We start from the raw sequence: 12,603 nt of genomic DNA, 5'->3' as shown, positions 1-12,603 counted from the left end.
TTTGGATCAAAATAAAAGACAGCCGCGGTGCTTCTGTCGGCTGCTGCATGTGTTGCTATGACAACGGGACGTAGGAAAAGTCTATATCTGAAAAGCACAAATGCAATATTAAGTCTGCAGTCTCCGGACAGAGGTCTCCTATCTCTTGTGTGTCCTTATAAGGAGTCGCACCCCCTTCACAGCTGGACATGTCGGACAGAGGCAGGAAGCTACACACACACACACACACACACACACACACACACACACACACACACACACACACACACACACACACACACCCACACACACACACACACCCCGATACGCGGGCCTCTTGATGTGTTTTCCTTTAACGCCTGATGAACCACGTCATTGCCATTTTCTCGCCCTTGCGGTCCGCAGCTGTCTGCACAACTTGATTAAAACATATCTTTTAGTAATCCCTGTGTAATGAAGCCCTCTCCTGAGAATGGATCTCAGCGTGTGTGTGTGTGTGTGTGTGTGTGTGTGTGTGTGTGTGTGTGTGTGTGTGTGTGTGTGTGTGTGTGTGTGTGTGTGTGTGTGTGTGTGTGTGTGTGTGTGTGTGTGTGTGTGTGTGTGTGTGTGTGTGTGTGTGTGTGTGTGTGTGTGAGCACATGTGTGTGTTTTGGGTCAGGGGTGCTCCAGATGGAAGGAAGGGGAGGGTGTTTTGTGTGTGTGTGTGTGTGTGTGTGTGTGTCTGTGTGTTAGAGAGCGAGCGACAGTGGAGTGTTTCTTTCTATGAAGAGTTTGGGCTGTTCTGGACTGATGATTGAGAAATGCACACACTGAACACCTTTGACCCGGGGGAACCACAAAGCCCTGAGCTGTGGCCACAGATACAGTCCGTACTCCTACCGAGAGCCAGCACAGGCTTTAAAGATCTCGATGAGGTTAGAGAATTGATGTCGTTACGGATTGTTGTTCAGGAAGTCAAATGGAATTGTAATCCCCTAATTGCACCGGCGAAATCACAGCGGCATATAATACATAAAGAAACAAGATACAACAGTAAATTCAACTAGAATATAAGGCGTCAATAAAGGTGGCTGCCAGTTACTGTGATGTTTTTACAGATTAAGGCATAAACTGTCACTTATACACAGTCATATGTTATCTCACTGCGTACCGTAAAGATTGCTTTAATACTACTGAAACCATTTTTTGATCACTTTTCTTGTTTACCTGCTCAAGTGGCGTTTTCAGAACTCCGATGGATTCAAATCTCACTTGAGAGGCGAGTGGTGATGAATGCTGGGAGTCATTTGTGGCTGCTGCTGAAAGCGACATTGGCTACATTTTCTATGTCAGAGGCTTGGCCGCAGCTCTGGTTACATTCCCCATCAAGCCAGTGATATGGGCCAGGTGCATTCAAGGAAAGAAATGACTCGGAAAAAACAGTATTAGGAATGGCAGAGAGAGAGAAATCAGTTGGATGCACCTTTTTATTGTTAATATTATAAGTTATTTTTCCTTGCTTGGCTCCTCTATGCTATAATATCTTTGTTATTCAAACGCCAGCCATTCAACCCACTTGACACCCAGGTGGCAAAATGGTCCCTTCCCCCAAGTCGGCCACTTAGGTGTTGTTGTTAAGCGTCAAGTGCTTGTGTGATTTATAATGATCATTTGGAGACTTTCGAGACACTGTAGTGAGTCTTTTGTAGTGAGATAAAAGAGGGGACTTGAGAGCAGCCCATAACTCACTCTGGTTATTTTCAAGAGGGGTCGGTGACCTTGGCTTGGAGAGATGGGGGGGATTCTGCAATACTTCAAATCAATCTGCACCGCAAAGAAAGGAAAAAAAAAAAAGAGAAGGTACAAGCTGTCAGTCCTGCCTTCCCTCTGTTTTCAGTCCGATTCCCTCCAAAGAAGCTCTTGCATTGGAGAACAATGGCAGAGGAGGGTTTGGCTAACTGTTTGTGTTAGGGAATGTTTGTATTGATAATTAAGGTTGGGCGTGACGGTGAATGATTCGTAGAAACTCAAGATTGCTTATCACTGGTCCCAAGACGGTGGCTTTGCTGTATCTATCAGACAAATATGTCGCCCCGTAATTGATTACATTGGCGTTCCTGTGGACTCAGATAGGTTGAAGTTAAGAGAAAGTAGAACATTGTGAGGCCAGTCGAAATGATTGACTGCTTTGTTGACTTTATTGTTTGGTTTACTGCCTTGGATCCAGCCTACCTTATCTTTTTGAGTACATCCACTAACAGTTTATTTGGGTATCATGTTCCAGTTCATATTAACATTTTCCCATTTAGCTCCCATCATGAGCCCATTCCCTCTCTTCCATGAGGTCTGCTAATTGACCAGACACTGTCTTATTGGAAAAGAGTGAGGGAACTGATTTTTTGGTACTGTACAGGATATGAGTAATAACAAAAATGAACACTCTGGAAACTGAGCACAGGTCCAAGCTTGTATTCTGGGACGTTGTGTAAACCAATTTAAGCAGCTGCTCTTGGCGATATTCCTTCGATCACGGCAAGACACTGATCTTAAAAAGAAAAAAGAATTTGCTGGCCACATTCGGACATTCAGGCTTGCTAGTTTGCTTCCCACTTGATTTCTCGTGAGCGTCCTCTGTCAGAACATCCGCACCGATGCCAACATATCCAGGTTTCAACACATAACAGGACATCTAAATGTACGCACCGCTCACCTAATTGTCTGTAAACACTGACACCCCCCCCAACCAGCCGTCTTTAATTAGGGTACATTTATTTTTGTCTGTGAAAGTACAAAGCAGCAACCTACTGGTTCTGCCATCCCTCAGTTTGTTCTGGAGCTTTTCCAAATGGCTTTTTTTAATGAGACTCCCCATGTTAGGTATTATTTTACCTGCAGAATAACATATGACCTGCAAGTTTGCGGTCCGTAACCTTCTCTCTGCCCGTGTTGCTTTTTTTCCCCCTCGTTCTTGCTCATGTTTTCTGAAGGGTTTTATTATTTTTCTTTTTCCTCTCCTCTTTGCTGGGTTTGCAGAAACAAGCATTCTGTCACTATTATAGATGCTTGCCGTAGTTAACATGCACAACCTCGTCAGACTTTGATATTGGCAGCTAGTTTTTTTTTGTTCCAATTACAGGTTGTTAGAGCTGCAGGCCCCCCCTGTCAGCTGTGGCCTCATTACTGCAGCTGAGCGTGCTCTGGCTGAACAACCTGCTGTTATGTTATTGGAATGCACGTATGCGCATGCAGGTGTCTATACACGTCTTGTGTAACAGCATGTGTGTTGGCATGCGTGCACGTTGGCAAACACTTTATTTATGTGTATCTGTACAGGTATGTGCATTTTTGTGGTCATGTGTCTGCGTGCATTTAATGTGCTTGTGGTGTGAGGCCTCGAGCCCCAGCTGTATTTGTCTAAATATAGCTGTGACCGCAGTCGCACCAGACCAGGAAGCTGATTAGCCTGAGAACCAATGGTCCAAATGGATCTCAGCCATTATGATGTGAAAGGGGGCTTGGTACAGACACGGGATTCCCCTAGAGGCCTAAATGCAAGGTTTAAATTAGGTAATGAAACCTGGTGCTAGATGACTCTCAGCCTTGTTCAACCTACCATAAACTATATATAAGATGTGGACGTAGTCATGGTGGCGTCATCCATTGGTTTGTGGACTGCCGTTCTGAATCCTCGAGTATGGCGATTTTGACGTCGCCATCTTGAATTACGGCCGGTGCCATGTTGTTGTTTTTTTTGCAGCCAATGAACAGAAGTTACCATGTTAGGAATGCGGAGGAGTGACTCCGAATACATCTCTGGTAGCGGCAGCGACAATTCATTAAATGTATATGTATTTATTGGTTTTATTTTGTTTTACAAAGTTAGGAAAGCAATGGTTAAGTCAATCCTGATGTTACCTCACACATAAAAGAATGATCCCAGTCTCTTCCACACAGTGAGGCATCCATCTTGTTAATAAAACACTGGTATTGGATTTGTACTCGTTATTAGGACTGAAAAAGTCGGTTTGTTACATGCTAACTATTTTGTGAAGTGTACTCCCTTTCGATTCCACTCATTCATTTTAATGAATAAAAATGTGCCGTCCCTGCTCTGTGTCCGCATTTGAGCGTGCACACAGAGGAAACAGTGGAGGCAGGAGCCCCACAGCTGGTGTGGGGCTCCTGCCTCACCTCCCCCCCACTCCTGCACAACACAGTGCCCTGTGGGTGCCCGCTTTTGACAGGGACACTGGACAGAAAGACTTTGTGCCCAGCCAGTCAACCAGTCAACCTAGCCAAGCAGTCAGCAAGTCCTCCAAGTGGCCCGGCCTAGCCCCGGTCCGGTTCTTCGTCACTCAGTCATGGCACCAACAGGGGGGACAGGTGGGGGAAATGAGGCATAATGTTGATGAAATACACCAGAGGAAAGCATATTTCACTGGCTGACATTGAAACACCTCATTTTTCATAGCTCCTGAGTAATTTTGATTTCCTTTTTTAACATATTCCTGGTGGCCCCTGTGTTTTAATAAAAAATAAGTTATTGACTTAGAGACTACTGTGAGGTTACAGACTACCTATTCCATGAGGCACTGAAGTTCAAGCCAAGGACCTGATTTCTTAAATTATGACTCACAATCTAAAGTTGGGTTTTGGGACCACTTCTGGTGGGTCTCCACGATATAAGAGTCGAAGTATGCTTTAATGAGTTTTTCTCCCCAAGCTACAGACTCCATTTCCAACATGGATACAAAACTAAACGAGTTATTTCATCTTGTAAGATGTATGTTTCAGTGTAGTCGTTTGTTACTACTACTGCAGGTATAAGTACTTCTATTTTTACCCATTGGAGACTTTTGTTCCCCTCAGAGCCTTTGCGGTAACAGTTGGAGGAGCAGCCTGCCAGAAAGCTGTTTACCATGTTGCAGCAAGAAACACTGTCTGTGCCAGCTACTTAATGAAATCCGATGAGTGTCTGGCTGTCCTCACATCCCCCATTCCCAAAACACCCTAATGAGAGTTTCTGCTTCTCATTTAGCTCCGAAGATCCAAGCCGCCGTTTCGCACAGAGTTGGGCACAATATAATAAAAACAGGTGCACAATTAAAGTTTTTAGACGACCGCATGCACATGACAGCTCCCCCGAAACGCCGTAAACACTGGAATAAGCCAACCAACTTTCATCCCGTGCCAGTCCTCTCATTGAAGTGGCTTTGCAGGCACATTTGCTCGGCATGTGGGGGACATTGTTGTTGCCGGGGTCGCCTTCACTTTCTTTTGTTCCGCAGCGCTATGTGCTACGTGTACACAACCACACTCACACACACACACACACTCAGGCATGCATGCAAAAAACACGTGAAAGTGGGGTTGATTGATGTCTTGCTGTATAGCACGCAACAGTAGTGATTTCTAATAGTGGAGAGGCATGACATTGTGTGGTTCAACGTTGTGCCAAACACACCATGTGTTTCCAAAAACGTACATGCACGCTGTCAAGGTAAACTCATTGACCCTGTCAGGTTTCTCTGCCTTTGTTTTCCCTGTGCTCTTACATCTCTCTTTATCAAACTCTCTCTCTCTCTGGTAGTCCCCCCCCTCAGAGACAACAGGCAGTTAAGAACTCTCGGGGCCCTGCCTGTGCGCGGCTTACAGCTCATGTCACCCCGGAGAACCACCCAGGAGCAGAGAATAAAAGGGAAAGATAAAGAGACACGGAGAGCCAGAGAGAGGGAGGGGAAGCAGAGGAGTTAAACGATTGCAGAGCTGCTGAGCGACCCCCGCGATACAAACCCACACTCTGAACCGGGCACCAGACCCGAATTGATGTGCGATCAAATTAACTATGATGCTTGTTCCTGACATGCCGCAGCCATCCCTGGGATTAGTCACCGTTCTATTTTTTCACCTAAAGCGCAGCTCAGAGGGGAAGCGCCCCGTAGCTTCCATTACTATATGTAGTCTAGGGAGCAAATAAGCATGCACGCACAAACACTCCAAAAAAGTAGATTTGTGTCCAGCAAGAGAGAAGGAGTCCAGGAGAGGGAGGGAGGGAGAGAGAGAGAGGGAGAGGGAGAGAGAGAGAGAGAGATCAGTAGTCATATTGATGATAAGTGCTCCATCACTCTCAGGACTTAGCACGATGCCACACCTCGGTCGTTTGTGTGTGTGTGTGTGTGTGAGTGAGTGAGTGAGTGAGTGTGTGTTTGGGGAATCCCTCCTTCTGCTGTTGCTGATGTCACAGGACCGGATCTCAAGAACCGAGGAGCCATGACTTCACAGCATTGATAGAGAAAAAGCCCCGGAGACCAGATTCAGGGATTTGACAGGCAGTATATGTGCGTCGAGATGTTTTTTGCGATGTGTAAATACTAGCAAGTGGAGAGTGAAAAAAAAGTGTTTGGTGTGTGTGTGTGTCAGATGATAAATGAGAGCATGGTCCACTGAGGTTGTGATGGACAGGGGCCTGGAGGACTCCATCCGTACTGTTACCTCATCCCCCTGAACGCTCAACTCATCAGCTTGTCACACACACACACACACACACACACACACACACACACACACTGACTCTCTCCCTCCACACTCTTGGAGACAGATGAAATGTTAAATACGTAGAGATTCTTTTTGGGGGTCAGGTTTCTGGGCTGCACATCCCTTCACATAAATCATCATCACAGTTTTGATTGAGGGGAGAGAGAGGGGTCGGCGCGGCAAAGAGGCAAACTGAGTCCTATCTGCCAAGTAACTAAGGAAAGCTTGGCTGGCTCTCGGCACTTCTTCAACTGGCCGTTGGAACGCGACTCTACCTATTTGGCCCATCTTGCTATCAATGAGCTGTTTTATATCGTGATGTGATATTGATGGATTCATGGAAGTCACATACCATTCGTTTCCACCGGTGTCCATTTCATTAAGTATATTCTGGCACGTTAGTGCAACTCTCAATTCTTTCATTTATTATTGTCCCCATGTCCCTCTCTCTCTCTCTCTCTCTCTCTCTCTCTCTCTCTCTCTCTCTCTCTCTCTCTCTCTCTCTCTCTCTCTCTCTCTCTCTCTCTCTCTCTCTCTCTCTCTCTCTCTCTCTCTCTCTCTCTTTGTGACTCTTTTTCTCCCTATGCACTTTCATCTAACTCTGTCTTTCTTCCTCTAAATGTCTCTCTTGCAGGAGCAAAAGGTCTTCTGTGCCCACCACAGAGTGTATTTTTGAGCTCCCCCACTTCGCCATCCAGGCCACGAGGGCCCAGACGCTGCTGCTCCAGGCGATCTGTCAGAGCTGGACCCACAGCTCGGTCAACGGAGCTCCGTCGACTCTCAGCGAAAGCCTGCTCCGCGAGGTGCACAAAGCTCCAGGTAAACAACGCTCTCTACGGTAGACCGTATGGAGATAACATAACTTGCCTGTTCGATTACAGCGTGATCCAGTTTCATACCTCTCTGATACCTGACCAAGGTAATCTGAGCAGGGTTACAGGAGGGCTGCTAGAAATATAGTGAACCAGAGGAACGAGCGTGACCTGTTAATTGTCCCCATATCTACACATACCTATAATTCCATTGGAAGTAGTTGGGGACATTTGTGAGTAATGAATACATTTTGATGTTTTTATATATAATTGTATTTTTTACTGTTTTACTGTTTTCAATTGTACTACCATCCAACAGACAAGTGATTAGGTGTGTGACGAGAACAGGAGCGGGTTTAACATGGAGGCTGTTTTTAAAAAAAAAAAATTAGTGCATGTGTTTTTAATTGCCTTGCATGACAATAGGCTCGTTGTGTTTCTCCCAGTTGCAATTGTGATTGCAGGGTAGCAGTAAACATTCTGCCACGGCGACTCAGCTGCTTGGCAATGTGAAAAAAATACAAACGCAGAAGATTAATGCCGCCTTTAGCCGCTCATTCTGTATTTCACTCAGGACCAGACAAGCTACATCACTTTGTTCATCTGGTCCCTTTTAAGCCATTGTATTAGATGTTAATGTGTTCATCATTGCGGTTGATTTATGAAGTACATTTACTGTCCTTTGTTTGTTTAGTCCTCCATAAACTCAAGCTTGTTTCTCAGTACCCCCAAAATGTCAAGAGAGATATATGGAACTGGCTTGAGCTGAAAGTAATTTGAAGTTCGCTTATGAAAAAGTTTTACAGTTATTTCTCAGGGCTAAACACATCATGTGCCAGACTATCATTCACCCAAACTAAGTCAACCCGATAGGAGCTATTTAACTATGGGCAGATTGGCCTGCAGACTCTATACCAGGAGCGCAAGCACACAAACTTCAGTTCTCCAAATACACACATTCACTCAAAACCCTTCGACATAAAGATCAACTCGTCCTGTGCCCAGTGTGGGGTAGTGGGACCTGCAGCCAAGGGCAAATTAACTCTGTTTTACGCTTCATGTCACCTAGGATGCCTTAATGGTCAAATAATAAATTTTGCCCCTTGTTAAAGGAAGGGAGGGGAGCCTGAATTCCATAAAACAGTAGCGTTTCTCATGACGGTAGCATCTGGACAGTCCTCAGGAGGGCCAGGGATTTTCCAACTCATTAGGATCATGTTGTTTGGTATGCCGTCAACATTCTCCCCTCGGCCGAGCCGGCCAAGCTACCTTTTTCACCGTTGCACGGCCGCCAAAAATTTATGAAACCTGGTCTCCCGTGGAGTGAAGTCAAATATTCCTCTCCCCTTCACTCCTGCCTTGCTCTTGGAACGCGGCTCGAATAGAAACGCGGAGAAACATTTGCACATCTGGTCTGTGTGCTGGCAAGTTTAAAAAAAAAAAAAAAAAAAAAAAAAAAAAAAAAAAAAGAGCAGCGGGGAAAAAAAAAAAAAAAAAAGAAATTGACTTTGGGTTTTCTCAGGCAAGAGAGTGAAGGGGGAATAGGTGATGTGTTGTGTAAGTATATGTTTTGCGGGGGGAAAATTCTGCAATAATTCCTATGATATAACCAGAGATGTCTGGTGGCGTATCTGCTTTTGAAATTGCGGTGACACTCATGGGCCTTAAAGAAGATGTTAGCTGTCCCGATCCCTCTCAATCTCAGGCCGTGACAGCTTAAGTGAGGAGGAGAAATGGAAAATGAGGAGACGAGGAGTGGAGGTAGCAGAGTACACCGTTGTGAACTGTTGCTTGCTGTAGTGCGTCTTCCTGCACACCCGGTAAAACCTCACTGAATAGCTTTGGTTCCTGTGGGCGCTGTGGTGCCACGATGGGAGTTTGTTTCTTTAACTACACAAAAGCTCACTGGAGGCAGTGCTCTTTACTTTACATCCTTTAAACCTGTCTAATGACAAACATGGGGGACTGTGCTGTTAAACTGCTGACCACTGACTTGGCCTCTCCGCACGGTAAAAAAAAGTGTTTGCAATCTTAGCGGTGGCAGTGTTTTATTTTTTTCCCTGCCAGCGTGGCTGACTGGTTCGTGGTAGAAGCACAGGTCTGTTAGAACGCTCGCAGGATTCAGATCGGGATCCAGACTTAAGTCCTGCGGCCATTTGTTTGTTCTTGTGTCACCCAACCGGCAGTCATCAGGCCACTGCCAGGACAGACAGAGCACACACACACACACACACACACACACACACACACACACACACACACACACACACACACACACACACACACACGCACACAAACACACGCTGAAGCCAAACACTGAACATGGCATACTAAAGCTGTTCAATTCCATGTGCCTTATTTTTTTCCTCTTCATTCTTTTAGGAATTTCTCCTCCCTCGTAGCCGTTTGATGTCACAGGGTTTTGCAATAGTGGAAGGTGTTTCATATCGAGGTCTCGCTGATAACACAGATGGTCAGTGTCCTTCGCGGGGGAGCCGTTTTGGGTATAAGATTTCATTCCCTGTCCAAAAGGAAATTCCACGATTCCGCAATGGGGGAGGGGGGTTACTCAACAAAGCTTCGGTTTTAATCTAAAGGTACTGACAGACTGTAAAAATGTTCTTCAAAGTAATCGGTTGAGATTAAAAGCAACAGTGAAGAGACTTCCAATCATTGCAGCTGACTGGAACACAGCCACCAGGACTTGTAAGACTTGGAGTTGCTGCGCTGCTCAGTGGCAGCTAACGCAGCATGTGCAGTGAAGCCTGTGTGGGAAGATGTTAGTGAAATCAGAAAATTCGGTTTGTCACACAACTAGTCTGTAGGACGGAATTGATTTCCCATGGTGCCGTAGTGAGTTTTTCTGCGGTGACACAGAATTCCAGCGTTCTCCTTTTCGCGTTGGGCGAAACTCACACTGGTGTTGTGTGTGGTTGTTTTGGTGAAGTCTAATCGATCAGCCGTGTCTAGATATCTTGTAAACAAGTTTAGTAAAATGTGTTTGATTTTGATTCAAACCACATTTATCGTTTTTTGTTTTGTATTCATTCTCATTATTCTCTACCAAAGATCTTCCACTTTGACAGTGATTTTGTAAAGTTTGTTAAAAAGAAAAAACACATGTTAGAGGTAAAAATGAAAGACCAAAGTATGGTTTACATTTTGTACTACCTTGTCATTTGCAAGTGCCTTTATCATTTCAAGTGTTTAATGTAATGTTTTTTTTTTGCTTTAACAAAAAAACCTTTCTTTCTGTCTTTTTAACTTCGACTGTTGTCTAATTGCTCTTTTCTGAGCAATTCTATTCCGCCAACTTTTATTTTCTCTCCCTCCAATCTCGTTTTGCTGCTGAAATCATAGTCACACGCCACCTCATTACCCTCCTCTAGGCCTGTGTTTTTTTTCCTGGGTTTCTCCTCTCCTCCTGTGACCGCCAGCTCGTCCTACGTGCTCCCTTTGTTTATACTTCCCAGGATGCTTTTGTGGTTTCGCAGTAGCAGCCATAGTAGCAGCAGTAGTGGTAATAGTAGTAGAGAGGCGCCAGTAATTCCTGCCCTTCCACCGCTTCCAGCCACTGCTAACCTCAGGTCCAGCGACACGCTGACCACAGTGACCTCCCACACGCTGCTCCGGTCCGCATGCATTTGTGAGTGAGCGTATGCCGTTTGTGTGGCTAATTTTGGTACAGGGAAATCTTAGTGCACAAATGTATTTTGGTCTTTGCTCACTCCTCCGTACATCTTAACAAATATTTTGATATTTAATGGCTGTTGAGTTGATATGAATTTGTATTGGTGTCTGTTACACATTGCATTACCCCAAAAATCTTGTAGGAAAGATGCCAAACCACGCACATATGTGCTTTTGATAAGAACGTTTGGAAATTGAAGCAGCTCCTTAACAACCAATGCAGTTTGTACTGAACAATACAAGAGAAATGCAGAGCGTGTCCATGTCAATAAATGACTGAATGAAAAACTGATCAACAGTCATATAGCTCTTAGTCACTGTTTTCATTTCTGCATAGTTAAATTCACTCAGTGTCAACAGTCAAATCTATCAGGTTGTCATGGATCCCAGCAACTTTAAGTGGTGATAAAATCCTGTAATCCTTACTTTGCCATGCGCACCGGTATATGCATGTTATCTTATATTGTCCCTCATTGAGCTTTGATATGTGGCTCAACAGTCTTTTTCTCTTCAACAGGTTTATTTATAGCTCAGTACACAGTGATGAGTCACAGAGAGCTCTTGAACCTGCAGGTGGTACAAATCCGGCTACGACCCAGTAATCTCTCGTCACATGAATTCTCAATATTGCCTTTATTATCGCTATGTGAGAGTAATCATATAGTCATATGTGTGTCAGTGTGTGTGTGGGAAGCATGCCTGCGTGTGTGCTTTTTGTGTCTCGGCTGATTCAACAGGAATTAGAAGTCCTGGTTGCGTCCTTGAGTCTGTGACTTTGCAGTCGACCCTCCAGACGACGCACAGAGAGGCCGGGATGCTGTAAACTTTAGACAGCTCATTATAAAAGATGGATGATGTTGCCTGTCCATTCCTTTTAAACACAGCCAGTGGCAGAAGTGCTTCATAGCACTAGTCTTTTTCTGCTTGCGTTATTTGCTTGGAAGTGACTTGCGGCTGAGCAATATTTGACTTGATTTTAGGTCACTGGCATCCTCCACAAGGACTACACCTTGATAGGTTAAATCCATTTTGGTCTGTTTGCAATTTCAGAGTGACAGCTACAGTATGACAAGTTGATCCCCCCCTTCTATTTGAGCCAGGCTCAACTGTTGACCGTTTTTTCATATAAACAGGTTTTTTCCTGATCATTTTCCACCCTAAATAAACCACTCTGGGACCAGTTCAGGATCTCAAACCAAGTTGGCCTAAAGGAAGTGGAGCGGTAACTCAGTACAGTGCTTTTAACTTTCTACAATCCACTCACTTTCCCTGCAGAGCAGCAAGGCTTGATCCATGCACTTCTCTGTTTTAGGGCTGCATTTTGAAACACAAAAGATCAAGGTCATTTAAACCAGCATAACATTGGCATTTCCACCAGTGATGGATTCTGCTTTAATGCAGCCACCACAGCTGCTTTCCCTGGCCACAGAGCTCTGCGGTGGTCTGTTGTCGGACAAGAAGGGGGGTGGGGGGGTCTAGTAGAAGTTGGTTGGTGGTGGTCACCAGACGTGCTCTAGATGATTGCTGGGTGATATACGAGCTGTGACATAACTTCGGCGTGACATGTATAGAGGCGTGGAAAAGAAGAGGAAGAGGAAGAGAGAGAGTA

The 12,603-nt window shown here is 45.0% G+C and overlaps 1 protein-coding gene across 1 annotated transcript in view; it reads left to right on the top strand.

Moving 5' to 3' along the window:
- LOC129110086 (intermembrane lipid transfer protein VPS13B-like) overlaps positions 1-12,603 on the top strand; it is a 328,960-nt gene that overhangs the window by 65,161 nt on the left and 251,196 nt on the right. The window contains 1 exon segment of the mRNA XM_054622236.1: positions 7,127-7,311. Within this exon segment, the coding sequence (XP_054478211.1) occupies positions 7,127-7,311 (185 nt within the window).

Source organism: Anoplopoma fimbria, chromosome 20 (assembly GCF_027596085.1).
Source record: "Anoplopoma fimbria isolate UVic2021 breed Golden Eagle Sablefish chromosome 20, Afim_UVic_2022, whole genome shotgun sequence".
NCBI lineage: Eukaryota > Metazoa > Chordata > Actinopteri > Perciformes > Anoplopomatidae > Anoplopoma > Anoplopoma fimbria.
Note: the sequence above shows the minus strand (reverse complement) of the source record. Positions and strands in the feature narration are given on the sequence as shown.